The sequence below is a fragment of the Pestalotiopsis fici genome, assembly GCF_000516985.1.
Source record: "Pestalotiopsis fici W106-1 unplaced genomic scaffold PFICI_Scf_13, whole genome shotgun sequence".
Taxonomy (NCBI): domain Eukaryota; kingdom Fungi; phylum Ascomycota; class Sordariomycetes; order Amphisphaeriales; family Sporocadaceae; genus Pestalotiopsis; species Pestalotiopsis fici.
The window spans coordinates 1,130,274-1,146,358 of record NW_006917103.1 but is presented as its reverse complement, the minus strand read 5'-3'; the positions used below and the strand labels follow the sequence as shown (position 1 = coordinate 1,146,358).

The window sequence follows — 16,085 nt, the reverse complement described above, 5'->3', positions numbered from 1 at the left end:
TCATCTATCGCCTTTGGCATAATGGCCGTGCCCTTAATGTCGATCAATATGGACATTTCATGCCTTTCCATTCACTGTTCTATGGAGACATTGTTTTCAGGCCATAGAAAGGAACTCCGTTGGAGTTATTAGGTTCTCAAGCACCCAACCTTAGTGTTATACCCCCAACTGTCAACGGCAGGGAATCATCAATGTCGTCCTCGCATTGAGTACGAACAGCTGCATGCGCGTATTATGACTTTGTGCATCAAGGTTTAATCGGTCACTTGTATACAGGTAAAGAGTTCCCGGGTAGTTCCTGAGCTGTTGGGTTCGCGTGAAGTTCGGTTGGAACAGTATATGCCTGTCCAGCCAGTTCCGGTTTAGGTGTTTCCGTAGGTAACGGCCCGGCCAATTCAGCGGGTCTTTTTCTCCGACGGGAAAAGTAAAAAAGAAGAGCACCAAAGAGTGCAATAACAGCAAGACCAGCACCGACTCCAATTCCTGCTTTTGCGCCTGTCGAAAGCCCTCCACTCGCGGATGATGCGGTCTGTGGAAACGTCGAGGCCGAGGACGTGGTGGCGTCAGTTGTGATGGTTATGGGTCCCGTGACTGTCGAGGGCAGATCGGACGACTGAAAGTTGAGTTGGAAGAGCGGCGCCGAGAGAGTAAAAGTTTCGAGGATAAGGGCGCTTTCCGAACTCGAGACTGTTTCTGTGACGGTCGCGGGCAAATCGAGGTAGGTGAACCCCTCGCTCTGGCCAGACGAGCATTGGACGGCGGCAAAGGATCCAGTGCTTCCGACGCTGATACACGTTTGTCCCGTGTCGCGGTTGAAGTTCTGACTGCACTGGAATCCTCTACAGACGAGGGTCAGTACTCTACCACCCATTCAAGACCCAGGAGTATGTACTCACGTTGGGCAGCATCCTATCGCCGTTTCACTCGGTAACAGCTCGAATTGAAAATTGAAACCACCAGCAACGCCTTCGGTCGCGACACACGAGGTCGCATACCCCACGGGACATTGGATGCCAGGCGAGTAAAAGCCCCAGCCATTCAAGGCCACACCTGTCGACACCGAGGTCGCGCGTGCAGGCCAGCAATCAGGATTATCTTGGACACCCTGTGCATTAAAAGCATTGTCGCTGCAAGTTTGAGCTTGCCAACCATAATCGCAGGTTGCGCAGCCCTGGATCGCCACGTTGCAGCTCGACGGGTACGTGAAAGTCGTGGTGAGGGGTCCGAGATTGGTGCGCGAAGCAGCGGCAGCTGTCGTGGGCGTGGTATTAGACATGGCTGTTTGATCAAAGGGCAGCAGCTCGGAGCTGCTTCTTCACCTGCCAGCACGGTATTGGGTTCAAAAATGACATGTAAAACCACCGTCAAGGGATTCAGGATGGGAGAGTCGGAACAACAGAGATGATGCCGTCGTACAAGGCGCGAGGATCAAGGCGACACAAGAGTGCCATATTTTCTTTTTCGCGTCGGGCTGGCGGTAACAATATCATCAAATTGAATCCTGCTGCTGACATCAGGGGATTTGGTGATACCGAAAAGGGTAAATCATTAGATGTATTCGCTAGCGACTGTCCAAGCTGTTTCCTGGGCGCAGTAAACAGCTCTTGATTGGACTGGATTCTCAGCTTTGGCAGGGGTCCCAAAGTTCTTTCCATCCATTAGAGCCGAAAGTCAGCATGACAGCGCGCTAGTTGAATCCTCTGAGGTCCCGAACCTGTCTATTTTGGAGTGATCGGAAAGTTTATCTAAACGCCATTTTCTTCAAGTAAGCATTTTATCTGGTATCGGGGCTAATCGTTTTGGCCGTGGATGCTATCATGGTTCTTTGTCGTGATTACATCTTTCAGGTCTTTTCAACGAGGTATATATGCAAGGACTATGGAAGGAAAAAACACGATGGAGTAGACTTCTTGTCCATTTTCCGCATCGCTTTATATGTAAAGATCTTTCTTCGCGTAGGTAGGTATGTACCTATTTTGAACCAAATATGTATCATGTATGAATCCACAGAAAATGGGGGCCGAGGGCGGCGGTAAGACACACCAAGCATGCACACTTGTACAATTTTAGGTATTACGTGGTGAAGGTCAAGGCTTCCCAGCGCCAGTCATAATCTTTCATTTATTTCTCCAAGTCGAGCAATACGGAATTAGCCATATATTTAGCAGTTCTTGAAAATGCTCTGAGCACAAGGCATGTGGGTCAATGCCATATGAAGCATGCGCCATCCGAGTCATTATTTTATCTGACCCTAGCCTTCAGACAAGGAAATAAGAACTATTCTATCACTTTAACATCTAAGTCAACCTAATAAGGAATCTAGAGTCTTCGTTGACAGTGATCTTTTGACCAGCACACAACCTTGGGTCGAGAGATATAAGACTAGAAAGGCCGCAGGCGCAGTATTCTATAAAGCACGACTCCAAACAAATCATATTTACAAGTTCATTGTCTTCATCTTGATGACAAATCTTGGGCGAAAACTAAATCCGTTAGACCCACAGCCATGTCTCAAGCTATATACACTGTCCGTGTAGACAACATTCATCAGCTTCGAACGCTTATAATCTCTTGCCGAGTTTTATGGCTCAGCTTGCTAAGTCCTTTGTGAAGGTAAGACCACAAAAGGCCAACACACATGTCTCGGAGGAACTACTCAAACGCGAAAGCCTTGACTCATGGCAGTCCGACACCAATCGGCCGCATCACTACATCATCAACTAAGTGGCCGAGCCGATTTTGGAATATAATGACCACTTGAGAACCTTATGGCAGACCATGGAAGAGCACTCAGAGATCCCTCCTAGTCCTGGTGAACGGGTTTACTAATCACACAGGTAGCTGCCAGCGCTGCACGGTAAACCTTGTTCTCTGGATCGCCGGCACACTTACAAAACGCACAGGACGCGGATAGGCTGTTCATGGTGAGATGGAACATTCAGGTACAGATTGAATCTGAGCGCAGGATCTGCATTCAGGAACAGGATAGCCTCTGTATCTAGTTGTTGGCAGTATCAGAGGACGAACTGTGCCAACCATGAGCCGACCCAGCATCCCAATTGAGAAAAAGGCTTGGGCCGCCCGCCCCCTGTAGATAGACTAGTGTAGTGAGTGGTAAGAACCCCTGATCCGAAGTTCAAGAGAGGCTGGAACCACAGCACCCAGACCCAGCCAGGGTTTCTCTTGGTAGAAGAAGGACAGGCGCACCAACACCAGGCAATTGGTAGAATGCGACGACAATCGGCTCGAACGGATATGGATAGTTCGAGATCTAGGAACTGTCTGCTTTTACAACATAGTATGAGCGGAAACTCGGTGTTTGCGGCCGCCCGTGAGAAGAGGACCTCGTTCTCAAGACTGTGCATGTAGTAATGGTATGGATCGTCGCTGCACCGCGGGAGTGCCTGGTGTTGGTTCCAGGGGCGAAGCGTGGCCAATGGGGACGACCCGGGGACTGTTTGCGGGCCTAAGCGGCCCTTCGCGGGGCCAAGCCCCTGGTTTCCGTGATTATACACGTGTAGTAAACTGCTAGTACCAGTCCGTCTCCATACCCGCCCAACCTACATGCTCTAGGGCCTTCTGCACCATGTTCTATCGGCATTCATCATCTTGGTATCGTCATGTTTAGCATATCAAATTCAGGAAAATTATTCAACTTTTCATAATATAACTATACAACACCATATATCCCTTTCCAACTTGTTCAAGTATCTTCGATTCGAGATTTCCAGCTTGTGCTCTCAGGCATAGCCAAAAGCAATACTCCCAGGGAATGCGTGCAATCAAGGGGCTTTATGCTAGCGCAGTGAGTTTAGTGGAGACTGCAGGTGTCCTTGCCATTCTCCTCCACCGCAACACCAGTCAGTTTTTCGCTCTCTGGGCACTTGTCTAGTTCCTCTTTGCATGTCCGGACAACTTCTAGACGTGTTCCATTCATGTGCAACAGGTGACAAACGACATCTAAACTTTTCAAGGGCGATTTAAAGTCTGTGCTATTACGCACGTTACTTACCGCGGTTAGGCCAGCCGAGACAATAGTGGTCAGCAAGGAGGATTACTTGAGCTCCTTCCTACTACCTAAAACCTAGCTGCAGAACGCTCCATCAGACTCCAGAAGTTCCTTTTGGGCACCTTGCTTAGTGCAATGCCAGGGATGCTAGAACGACTTTTCCCCCTCACAACCTGGGGTCACGAAGGTCCCGATTGTATTTTAGGACCCCGTTCTCGGGCTTGATATGGCCTGACCTGTACGGGTCTATCCAGGACCGCCAGCAATCAGCGTCATGCCCTTTGGCTGACTCTCGCCTAAGGAAGGATGCAATGTGTCGTGGACCCCCTCAAGGCTTCTTTTCCACTTGGGCAACGGCCGTTGGGGCGGAATTGCCGGCACACCCCCAGATTTTACTGAAGAATACCTCGTCTCTCATGACTTTTTTTCCGGTTTCTCTACAATCTCTTACAATATTCCAGCTGGTAGTTGCCCGCTCGTCCTTACAAGTCTGACGCAATGGCGTCCCAGACATCGACTTATTCGTCGTCTTCAATCAGGTCGATTTCTTACAAACGTCTCAGCTCAAGGATACCCGAGATTCGCCTACTTGAGATTGCCCCGACCGGCCACCTCGAGAGGCCAATTTCATGTCGCCTAGTGAACGTGCCACTGAGCGAGAAACCAGTATTTGTTGGTTTGTCCGTTTTGCTGGGCGATTCCACCATTGCAGAGATCATTCTCATGAACCATTCCAGAGTTCATATTCCCGCCACTCTGGCAGAGGCAATTCGCCACGTGAGAACTGTCTTCAATGATGGTTCTGGGCCATCATCACGCCACTCGATATCGTCCAGCATCAGCTCGACCCCAAAGCTGAGCCGCAACCTTGACGTCGCTTCTGTCAGCAGCAAGGAATCGTACAGCTCCCGCCAGCCACTACGCCGCCTCTGTGATCTTGTCAACTCTGGAAAGACCAACCCGCCCAAGCCTCAACCCTTGCGGATCTGGACAGATAGTTTATGCATCAATGAGGATGATTCTCGAGAAGCAGGTGACAGGGCGAAATTAATGCAGGTTGCCTACCGTCGCGCTCGTACTGTTGTCGGCTGGCTCGGTCTCAAGCACGACAGCTCAGAAATTCTTGTCGACACCCTGAAAACCATAGATCGTGCCATGCCAGACGGGTTTGGTAGTCCAAAAGATAAGGCAGATCACCCAGAGAACTATTCGCCGCACTCTTCCTGGATGGCAGGGATGATGCAGCCTTGGCTGGTGGCGGATGAGGTCAATCAATTGGACGACTGTCCAATTCATGAAGCCATGAGAAACTTTATGCTTCGACCTTATTTCCAGAATAGTTGGATCGTGAGGGAATTGGCAGGTGCCACCTTTCCTACCTTTTTGCTGGAAGACCGTATCGTCAGCTGGGCTCAGGTTCTGCGCATGAATCGTGCAACGGAAGAGCTGGTAAACCACGGGACGGACTTGATTCCCGACAAATACAGAGAGCAGCTCAACCTCTTCTCACTAGACACCATCTTTATCTTTCTAGATGCGTTTGATGTTTATTGTCGAGGCTCTTAGATGAGACAGTTGTGCGCCATGGAACCTGTCATTGATAAGGCCTTGCTGAGATCATCCCGCCGCCTCGCAAGGCCCATCTATCAAGCGGATCACATGGGCGACGTGCAATATTAACCGAGCTATCCGAGCCATCTTTTTCCAAACACGGCGCCTCGTCTTCTAATGGCGCGATGAGAATCTACCAGGGCGTACAGCAGGGATCCTTTGGCTCTGCAAGTCCATGCCTAGAAAGACTGTCCTGGTAGCAGCTTCAGATCAAGCATACAGCTGTCGGCTCTATGGTGAAGGAGGTGGTATCATGGGACAATTCCCACAATACCTGTTGATCGATGCAGTAATAGCTCTGGCTAGTTCGATGCATCAACAACTTCGGTTGTGATCTGCAACAACGGGCAAGAATCCACGTTTCTGGAGGAAGGGAAGGCAGGCAAAGTTTGATGCCCGCCATTTTCGCTGCAGGAGACTGAACTAAAGTGTACTTGTCAAATGTGCAACCGATCATATCGAGCCATTGCGTAAACCACGTCGTGAGCTGGATCGGTTGAGGATAGCACCCTGAACATTTCTGTGAGTTGGACTTTATTGATCTCTAGAGCCATTCTTTTTCTGGACTGTTAGACGACACTTAGTTTCAATAGCGTTGCTGCATTCTTCCATCGTATCCCTTCCAGCTCTTCCTCGCTGACCATTCCACTCTGCTCTAGCTCTTCTAGCCACTTGAGCCCGTCACCGCTCTTGGCAAAGGGGTAGTCAACACTGTACATGATTCTATCATGTTTAGTGTTTCGTAGAATACAGGCCAGTGGGTCGAGTGCCCAATTTCCGCTCGTCGTCAACCACAAGTTGTTGTCCCATACTTCACGAAAGGACCTCTTGTTACCCCACCGTGATGATACCCTTTCGATCCTCTGGAGCATGTATGGAATCATCTCCCCCATATGCCCAATGATGATTTTGAGTTTGGGAAACCGGTCAAACACACCCGTGGCATACAATCGCAGAACATGGACGGCAACATCGCTGTGCCACCCAAACCCGAATGCGAGAATGGATTTTGACACGTGCTCAGGGAGATTGGGCGACTTGTACGCATCAAAGAGCTGGTCTGATGGCCACGTCGGATGAATGTAGATTGGCACGTCCAACCTTACCGCCTCGTCCCAGAGCACATCAAATTCGGGCCCGTCATAGTACAAGCCCTTTTCAGTGTGACTGTCAATCAAAGCGCCGACAAATTTGGCCACATCATTCTCCCCCGAACACGTACGTCGGAGCTCCTTGGCGGCCTCATCGGGCTCGTCCATGGGCAGCTCGGCAAAGCCGGCGAACCGGTCCGGGTGGGCGCGCACGGCCTCGGCCAGCTGGTCATTGCACTCTCGACACTGGGCGGGCGAAAGATCGCCGGGGCCGTGGGAAATAACTTGCATCGTGACCTGGCCCGACTCCATGTCCTCGAGTCGCTTGGGGCCGAGCTCGGTGAATTGCTCAAATAGGCCCGGGATGGCCTTGAAGGCTGCATTGTTCTCGTTGGGTTGGGCACTAGCTGCTCGCGAGAGGAAATGTTCCTCGAGGGTGATAATTGGCCTAGATGATGCCGCTTTGGGGTTGGTTGATGTCGTGTGGGCCATTCTGATGACGGTGTGAGAAGTTGGTGTCTTGAGGAGCTTGTGAGGTGATTAGTGGGAAGTTTAGGAGATGGGTGCACCAGATGATACGTCTCAACTTGAGGGAGGACAAGAGAAGAACAAATATTAGGAATCAAGGGGCAGATCCATGGGCTAATACTATGATTTATATATGTATGTCCATTCCTTCAATGGAGAATATGACGTCCGGCCGGTTCTCCCCACCAAAACGGGGATTTGTTCACTGAAACACCGATTAGCTCCGGCCCGGACAAGATGGCCGTTTAACTCCGCCAAGACCTGGAGCCGTTCTTATCGCTGCACTGACGTAAGATAGTATCCACTTCATCCTTCTTACTTAGTACATGGTAGTCTTGTCAACAAGTTGTTCAACACCTCTTAATAATTGACTCAAGCGAAGTGGTAATCTTCAGTCTGCGGTATATAGTACTCTGGCTATAGCACCTCAATGTATATCTCTACATCTCTGCTTCAGAAAATCACCGCGACTCATGAGCAACATATTACTATTCTCAACGGAGGTCAGCTAATCTACTCATAATTATATTTGCATTCGACTAAAATCCGAACAAGAAACTCCGCAAATTAAGCAGTGGTAGACTGTGAATCACTAATATCCGTGGCCGCGAACAAGTTCAACCTCCGGAAAGCTCGAGTCCGTTCCTGAAAGGACAGTCGAGTTTCGATGATCAAACACGAATTCAGCAGAATCTGTTACAACCCTCGTGATGATATCGCCGGCCCTCTCCCATGGTATAGTTCCCACGAATGCTTGCACAGTTTCAATAACGTCGACGTTAGTGAGGTTCATGGTACCAATGACGGCGGGAAAGTCTGTAAAGGCAGCATGCAGAGAACCTGACACCTCGAGCTCAATAATCGGTCCGGTCGAGATGTTGTAGAAACTGTCCCAGGTGGTGTCTTCCAGTCGGTGGTTTGGTCTGCCCACATTGATGAATGGTGCGCTCACTCCCGTTGCCAAAACCTTGTCGAAAAATCGCCCGTCGAGATTAATACCACCGCGGATGCGGGAGTCCGTCAGCATGAGGGTGGCTGCGGTGGCGCCGCCGAGTGAATGGCCGTACATGACGAGCTTTTCGAAATTAATGACATTTCCACTATGCCCAATGACCCGTCTCAATGGGGCCTAGTTTTGAAGCTCGTCAATCACAAAAGAAACGTCTTTTGCTCGAACCTAGAATTTGCCGTCAGCTATACACTTGGTCTTTGAGATTTGAGCTATATTTTGCTTACATCTAGGAGTGCGTTAAGTGCCGCTATATCGTCGCTCGAAATGTTCGCAGCTGTGACGTAGCTGCCATCTGGGTACTCTACCACATTGGCATCGTACGGGTGGTCGATAGATGCAACAATGTACCCCTCGCTCGCCAGAGACTGGGCCATGGCATTGTATACCAGGCGCGATTGTCCAAAGCCAGGTGAAAAGAGTAAGAGCGGACGCGAGATTTGAGCAGCCCTGCGGATGTCTCTGCGGCCTCTGGCGCAACCTGCCAGAGGCAAGCTTTTGCAAAGCTTCATATTGAGCTCGGAAAAGGTGCCATTGGGCAAGCCAGCGGACATGGCGAGGATGTCATAATCCGCCGCAACGAGGGGAGTCATGTACGGTACTAGCTCTGGGACGCATTGAGATGTGGCATTATCCATGGGCATGAAGACTGAGACCATTAGTTTTCGTAGGCGGGGTGCATCGGCTGGGGCGTAAGGGTCCATGCGCGATGTGTCGCTCAGCGCAGTGGTGAAAAGACCGACAGAGAACGGGCCATTGGGCGTAGGCAAGGTTACGGCATTTGCAACCGCCGATTGCAGGAGGAAAAAGAAGTGAAGGTATTTCATGTTGTTGGGATTCGAATCACAGTGCGGTGCTAGTTATTAAATTGTAATCAATGACTTTGTGCTGCATGGTGTACCGCAAACAAACTTTGGGTCGTTGAGAGTTTATATAGATGTTGTTTCGTTTCGTTTCGTCATGAGTGTACCAAGAGCAACCATGTCAAACATCATGGACGTTGACGAACAAAACGGGTGAAGATCAGAGGGAGGGCGCCATTCCCAAAGCGGTAATAATCGAGCGAATACGACAATGGTGATGTGTTAGGACATGGTATTGCGCTACCTATAGGATGAGCAGGGAGTTCATGTACCCCTGGGACCAAGGCGGAGACAATTATACCTTAAATGCATTAAACACGCGCTTCGCGAGATTGATACCGTTTCGGGGATAGTGAGTGGCAGTGACAGCGAGAATCAATTCAGCCGCACGACTTTCTCCAGCACATGACAGGCAACCAGTTCCAAGGACGCCGAAATTCAATCAGACAAGACAATCAACAAAACACCTCATTGTGTTCCGTTTTGCCTGGGCAATTGGCGATGCCGTTGGGTCCGTTTGATCTTAGGGCCAAGAGCTCGCGTTGTCTGCCTTGTGCACAACGTCATGTCAAGGTGATATTCCACACAGTGGAGCAGATGTATTACAGTCAACAGCTGACTTTGGCAGTGTTCTGGGGGTCTGCCTTGCGCAGCATGCGATCGCCGAGGTGTGGCTTGCGAGTATCCACAGACGGACACAAGCAAGCCCATATTGTTAGAATATGGAAAACACAAAACGTCTCAAAAGTCTACCAAAAGCACACCGAATAACATCGTCATCGCTCATCAGTATCGGCCCCAATTCAAACGAGCATTACTTCCCGATTCAACCGAGCGTTATCTCCATTTCTTTGGGGTGTTTATGCAGAAAAACAATTTTAATCCCAGTGATCCACTATATGATGCTGATATCAAGACTATTCTGGGTTACCAGAGTTCCGGGTTCCTGCTCCGTGCCATGCTCGCAGTTGGCGCACTCGAAGCCTCAAAATGGGACAACAGAAGCTCAGCTTTAGAGAAGCACTATCTCCAGGACAGTCAGTCTGGCATTCAATCTTACTCTGCTGCCATTGTTGAACTTCGTAATCATATGGAGTTTCACGAATCTCCATCACAGATTCAAGTCTTGTGGACGACTTTATTCGTGGGGCTGTTTGAGGTGAGTGCCTTTTCATGCCCACCTAGATATATATCAATTATCTCCTCCAACTTCATGCTAGCTTTCTGATTCTATCATTCTGACGGGTCCCAGTTGATGCACGATTCAACAGGTGCAGGATGGATCAAACATATGGTTCACGGCACATCAAAAGCAGTAGCAGCAACTGGGCCCGAATTCTTCCAGTCCAAGCCCGGACGCAGTTTCTTTGCACAGGCTCGTGTGTTCGAAGCATGTAGGGCCATCATCTTCAATGACGCTACTTTTCTTACAGGGCCTCAGTGGCTCGACTTCTCAACTCAAACAAGGGACGAATCGGTGCCCGCATCAGTCTCACCACCAGACTCGTTGAATGATCTTCTTATCATTGTTGTATTGTGTTCCAAGTTGAGCGTTCGGTATGCAATCAACCAAAGGCTCTTAAGAAATTGATCTGAACTGACAATCTCACAGTGTTGGTCATTTCGTGAGGGAATATAACCAATTAAACCCCGTTGATGCCACCAGTATCGCCGCCGATTTTGCTATAGAAGGTGGTCGTCTAAGGGAAAGGCTTCGTTCTTGGCGCGAGGCAAACTCAATCGTCTCCAGTATCAGCCTTCCCTTGGACACACACGGTTTTCACAATGAGCAAATTTCCGTGCCCAGCGGAGAAGCACTCTTGGCCAATGCCTTCTTTTCAGCGACAGCCATATATCTTTCCGGGATTTTCGATTACAATGTTACCTTGTGGAAAGGTTCAATGGTTTCACCACCAACACTCAATGAACAGGATATTCAAGCGCATGTTTGTGACATTTTATGTTCGACGAGAAGAGGGTTGGAGAGAACCAATTTGTCGCATCTACTTTACCTGTTTCCTCTTAGAGTTGCAGGGGCAAGATCTATTGACATTTCACAGCGCAAGGAAATACTGGAGCTGTACAGAAAAATCAAATCTAATTTTTCGGTGGCCGAAACTTTCCAGCGCGAATTAGGAAATCTTTGGGGGAGAAATCCATGTGTCTGAACAAACAAACCTTCGGAGCAACTGATCAATAAGAATCTAGTCTTATTTCTGATATATTTTTACATTGTGCAACAATTCGGACACAACCAAAGCTGTCAGTGTCATTTGAAGTACTCAGTCAAGGAATAATGTTGATAGCCAGTATGCTTGGCATAATGGGATTGACCGATACCAACCAAATGTTAGGAACTATTTTCTACCGTAAAGTCATCTTCTCAAATAGGGCCATGTTTCGGTTTGGACCGCCATTTTCTATTGCTCGCCAACTCATTTACTCGTGGTCATGACGACTGTGTTCCGCCGGTCTAAAAACACAGCATCTGGCCAATGGCTGCAATGTTCTTCAGTTGTTTGACCGTGATCGGCCGCCGCAATCGTACGTGTCAACGGAGAATCATTGGCACAGAGTTGCCAACTTCAGGTGGTCAAGGACTGTCCACTTGTCTCAACATCGGTTTCAAATGTAACGGTTCGGGGGACCGAAGCATCCATCCACTTGTCTCAACATCGGTTTCAAATGTAACGGTTCGGGGGACCGAAGCATCCATCCTGCTGCATGAAAAGGTGGTCTTGGCTTCGGGAGTAAAAGTCTAGGGTTCCATCTGCTACATGCCGCCTTACCTCTTGGTTTCCATCCACGAGAGCCGCAAAGATGTACCTGTTCATGTAAATGAATCCTGATTCTTTCTCCATGTGGGCAGTAAAACCTGGTCCAAATCGGTCACGTAGATCCACATGGCACCTTTCGTGCACCCATTTTAAAAAGTCCCAGGAGGAACAGTAGAGTCTCATCCAGGGGTAAGCGATCTCATCCCACTCGTTGGTCAGCGAGACTGCGATCTGATAGATCAATGGTTCCCGGAGTTTCTTTCCTCTGGCGAAGACTTGACCCCGAGTGCGAGCGCCGGTACCGCGCTCCGTGGGTGTGTATTGGGCAATGCCGTGATTACCAAACCCAAGAATAATCTCGGCGGAATCGATTGTCAAGAGTGACTGCTCCGTCAAATTTACATAACGATCGACAAACTTTGACGAGACTGGGAGTTGATTTTCCAGCTTTATCTCTTCATGATTGTTAGTCGCATACTTGTCAACCATGAAAGTTATTCTACTTTACCTCGCATGCACTTTCTGGATTCAACAGAGTTGCTCCCAGCGAGGTTCTGGGCCTTGCGTCCGAATTGTGCTTCAAACTTCCTCAAGTAGTGGCTCGGATCTATGGGTGCGTCGCCATCAAATACAACAGAGTCTCCAAGAATTTTGCGAGCGACATCCATATCTTGCCATTCAGCCGTGAATAGCTTTTCACTCTGAAGTGCATTATGCAAATGAATTGCAGATGCAATAGCTCCGAATGAGTGCCCTACAAGACTTGCTCTTCGGTACTCGAGTCGAATCCGAAATAAAATCAATCCGCTAAGCACGGGCGACATTTCTAGGATGCGATTGCGTTCAATGGTTTGGGGTATTTCCATACCACGGTCTCTTAGCGTCTGTGTCTTGAATTCGTACACAGGGTCGGTGAGAACCATGTCAATCATATCCATCTGTGCCCGAACTTCCTTGGATGGTATCTCATGATTCATTCCTCCTTCCTGGTGAAGTTGAAGCTGTGCTTTCAGGTCGCCCTGGATATTAGTTGCGTGGACTTGGAGTGTCTGAAATGCCCAGATTACGCCTTCGCCCAAGAAATCATGGATGTCGAGATGAATCTGCGTGTAGAAAGATATGTTAACTACCTAGCCAAGCATAAATGAAGAAAGGTTATCGAGGCTGAACCGATAGATCAGATCAGTAACAGACTCGTCTTTTGGCGCTCACCTGGATAGCAAAAATCAGATAGAATGGGATCTGCCCCGTTTCAGAGAGCGCAATCATACCACGTATCATCTCGTCTTTGACCGGATAATTTTGTAATCGAGTCACGTGAAAAAGGTCATCGAGAACAACGGCCATGATTGCTCTGTCTTTTTTGTGCTTTTCGTATGCCGTCTTGGTAGGTCTGTCGCTACGAGCAAAGTATTGGTGATATTCATCTTCTGTTCCCATAAAGGATGCCTTTTCCTTGAACCTTTCCACCATGGAAAACAGCTCTCGAGTGACAAAGTAGAATGATTCCCGGCCGAGCTCATATAGACCATCGCCGCAATAAGGGCAGTGGAGAAAATCAACTCCAGAGGGACCGAGATGTTTCTCCCCGCAGGCAATGGCACTTGCCTGTTTGTCGAAAATTTGGGACATGATTCGGAATATCCCGCCATTTGTTTCCATTTCAGGAACGAATTTATCCATCTCTTGACGGGCAGCTTCAATCGCCGTGTTGGTGCTGATCGCAGCCGCGGCGAGGCCTATTTTGTCCTTCTGATAATCCAACCAAATTCGGATAATGGTGTCGCGGAACGTACTGAGAACCGCGATGCCAGCCATGGCCGTGCGAACAACATCATCTTGTGTTCCTGAGGACTCAGTCTTGTGAATAGTAGCATTGTTGGTTACCTGCTCGGGTCGTTCGCAAGGAGTATTCCCCGTCGCTGCCGATTCTACCGCCGATTCCGATGGAGTCTGTACCAACGGCCGAAGAATCTGGCGGATGATTTCCAAAACTTGAACAAAGTGTGCATGTTTCTGGTCTGCCAGAACATCCTTTTCGGCTTGGTGACGGGCGTATTCTCGGCTAAACTCTTTGCGTGACTCTATCAAATCACCGAGGGCCAAGTCAATCCAGGAGGGTACAGGTATTTGCGCTTCAGCGATCCATTCGGCCAGTCTAATGTAATCCTGGGTCGAAATTGAATAGGTCCATCCTCGGATCCGATTAGTTGGTATTGACCCTTTCTTGTCTTCCTTGGCGTAGCCCAGGTCACCGGGATAGCCTGATGTGGATCTTTGGGTCAGTACTGACGCGTCGGAGTGACGACCCTCCAAACATACCATGGGCCTTGGCTGTAGGTACCAACCAGTCTGTAATACGTTTCGTCAGATGTTTGTATAGTCGGTAGGCATTGAGCTGATGACGAGGCAACATGTTCACTGTTGCACATCTATTGATGTGAACTATGAAAAGTGAGGTGTCGGGAGAAGCCCTCGAAGCCGCTCCCGATACTATTGTGCATCCAGACTGTTGGACCGTTGGAAAGGATGTGTAGAATTGAGCGAGGGGCGGGTGAAAGTAAGAGGACGGGCGGCATGGCCATGGCTTAGTGAGGTCAATGAGCATTCCCAGAGGGTAAAACAGGCAGATGATTGAATTGGTCTCAAAAAAAATTCAGCAGAACATAAAAGGCTGGCACTAAACCGAACTGCATAATCCCGAAAGTCTATAATCCTTTCTCCAACATGCTTCACTAGTGGCCCAAGTAACGGCCACTCTTGTTGCAAAAGTATAAAAATCGAACCGGATGCTAGGCAAGTCATGGTTCATTTATAAAGTGGAACGTCAACATGAACTGGGCCATGTATACCGACTTACTCTCCTTCAACCGATCGCTAGCCTCCCTGGCGTTGTCTGAAAGACCATGTGCAACTTGTGGCTATTTGGAACTACCCACATGTCTGCCTGGAGAGACACGATTGTACCGCTCTCGTCAGCATCTTCAAGTTTTTCATAGCACAAAGCTTATCCTCTGCCCAGAAGGAGAAACCCGAACACATTCTTGACATTCTGAGAATTACTGAAGAACATGAAAATTTCGAATTGCTCACGAAACTGGAGGAATGGATTGCGCTTCATATGGGCGAACTAGATTGTTTTTGGACCAAAGGATCTTCTGTATCCAAAAGCTTCGGTCATAGAATTGCGATGACTTGACACCTACAAACACCATGTCTTTGGAGAATAATGGCACTAGTCGTCCAGCATCTCAGGCCGAGCTTTCTCTTGCCCCAACCACGATGCATTTCAAACTAATGAGTCTGTATTACTAATACTACAAGTATCCCCAACATATGCACGAGCATTGATAGCCAGTCAGTGGGATATCAGTACGACATGTTTAAGAATCTAGATCGGCTGAGGTTTACAAATCTCCGTCTGTATACCCTGTGAGGATCGACCTTGAGACCAGACAACCCATTCATACATGATTGCTGAGTGGTTCAGGTACTTTAAGTCAGAATCGAGAAACAAAATCACGAAGCTGGAAGAACGTGCTCAAGTTCAGATCATTAAGATGCCACAGCAGCAAAAACTGAATAAAGTTTGTAATCGTCAGGTAGTATATGAAAGATCACTTATGCCTACGTACGGCATATTTTCGCAGCTATGCTTCATGCCGATCATCCGGTTTTAGATATTAAGTACCTATCAGATATTAAATGATTTCCTCGACCCGTAGTGTTACTTATGATAAAGGAATAGTGAATTGACTGCGTCGGTTCTGCTGAGACCGGGGAACATTGGTGTATTGTAGCGGTACGAGGCACCTGTCGGGCCGATGTGCGAATGCTTGCGCCGAAATGGAATGAGCCCTAATTCTTTTTTATTAAAACAAAACCCAAATATACAGACTCTACCTATAATTGATTGTATTTCTTTCATTTAATTTCTTATTATTGTCTTTCAAGACCTTTTCCGCTCACGTGCAGTGGGCATATTCAACAGAGATGCCTATGTGCAAGTGAACAGCAATTTACAGTGGGTGCGGGCCCGTGGAGTGAAGCCTGGCAGTACTTGCATTGGGGCTGTAGTATTTGGTTCAACGCCTGTAAATCAGATATTGCAGGTGGTGTAGGGGTCTACCTAGTGGACTAGACACTAACCTTAGGTACAAACTTGGTATATGCATGCATGATGTATTCTTTGCTCGG

At 48.5% G+C, this 16,085-nt stretch overlaps 6 protein-coding genes across 6 annotated transcripts; 2 read left to right on the top strand and 4 right to left on the bottom strand.

Moving 5' to 3' along the window:
- Positions 1 to 262: 262 nt before the first annotated feature.
- Positions 263 to 1,276, bottom strand: PFICI_14774 (uncharacterized protein; the record flags this gene model as incomplete). Its single annotated transcript, XM_007843355.1, has 2 exons — positions 263 to 839; positions 897 to 1,276. The coding sequence occupies 2 exons, from the start codon at positions 1,274 to 1,276 to the stop codon at positions 263 to 265; spliced, it is 957 nt and encodes a 318-aa protein (XP_007841546.1).
- A 3,231-nt stretch (positions 1,277 to 4,507) lies between these two features.
- PFICI_14773 (uncharacterized protein) lies at positions 4,508 to 5,575 on the top strand (the record flags this gene model as incomplete). The annotated part of the gene is made up of 1 exon (XM_007843354.1): positions 4,508 to 5,575. The coding sequence occupies one exon, from the start codon at positions 4,508 to 4,510 to the stop codon at positions 5,573 to 5,575; it is 1,068 nt and encodes a 355-aa protein (XP_007841545.1).
- Positions 5,576 to 6,189: 614 nt separating this feature from the next.
- On the bottom strand, positions 6,190 to 7,203 carry PFICI_14772 (uncharacterized protein; the record flags this gene model as incomplete). The annotated part of the gene is made up of 1 exon (XM_007843353.1): positions 6,190 to 7,203. One exon carries the CDS (start codon positions 7,201 to 7,203, stop codon positions 6,190 to 6,192), a length of 1,014 nt encoding a protein of 337 aa, XP_007841544.1.
- A 628-nt stretch (positions 7,204 to 7,831) lies between these two features.
- PFICI_14771 (uncharacterized protein) lies at positions 7,832 to 9,075 on the bottom strand (the record flags this gene model as incomplete). The annotated part of the gene is made up of 2 exons (XM_007843352.1): positions 7,832 to 8,368; positions 8,476 to 9,075. 2 exons carry the CDS (start codon positions 9,073 to 9,075, stop codon positions 7,832 to 7,834), a joined length of 1,137 nt encoding a protein of 378 aa, XP_007841543.1.
- An 898-nt stretch (positions 9,076 to 9,973) lies between these two features.
- Positions 9,974 to 11,161, top strand: PFICI_14770 (uncharacterized protein; the record flags this gene model as incomplete). Its single annotated transcript, XM_007843351.1, has 4 exons — positions 9,974 to 10,270; positions 10,364 to 10,668; positions 10,724 to 11,057; positions 11,138 to 11,161. 4 exons carry the CDS (start codon positions 9,974 to 9,976, stop codon positions 11,159 to 11,161), a joined length of 960 nt encoding a protein of 319 aa, XP_007841542.1.
- A 631-nt stretch (positions 11,162 to 11,792) lies between these two features.
- Positions 11,793 to 14,304, bottom strand: PFICI_14769 (uncharacterized protein; the record flags this gene model as incomplete). Its single annotated transcript, XM_007843350.1, has 4 exons — positions 11,793 to 12,343; positions 12,397 to 12,991; positions 13,101 to 14,152; positions 14,211 to 14,304. The coding sequence occupies 4 exons, from the start codon at positions 14,302 to 14,304 to the stop codon at positions 11,793 to 11,795; spliced, it is 2,292 nt and encodes a 763-aa protein (XP_007841541.1).
- Between the last annotated feature and the right edge of the window lie 1,781 nt (positions 14,305 to 16,085).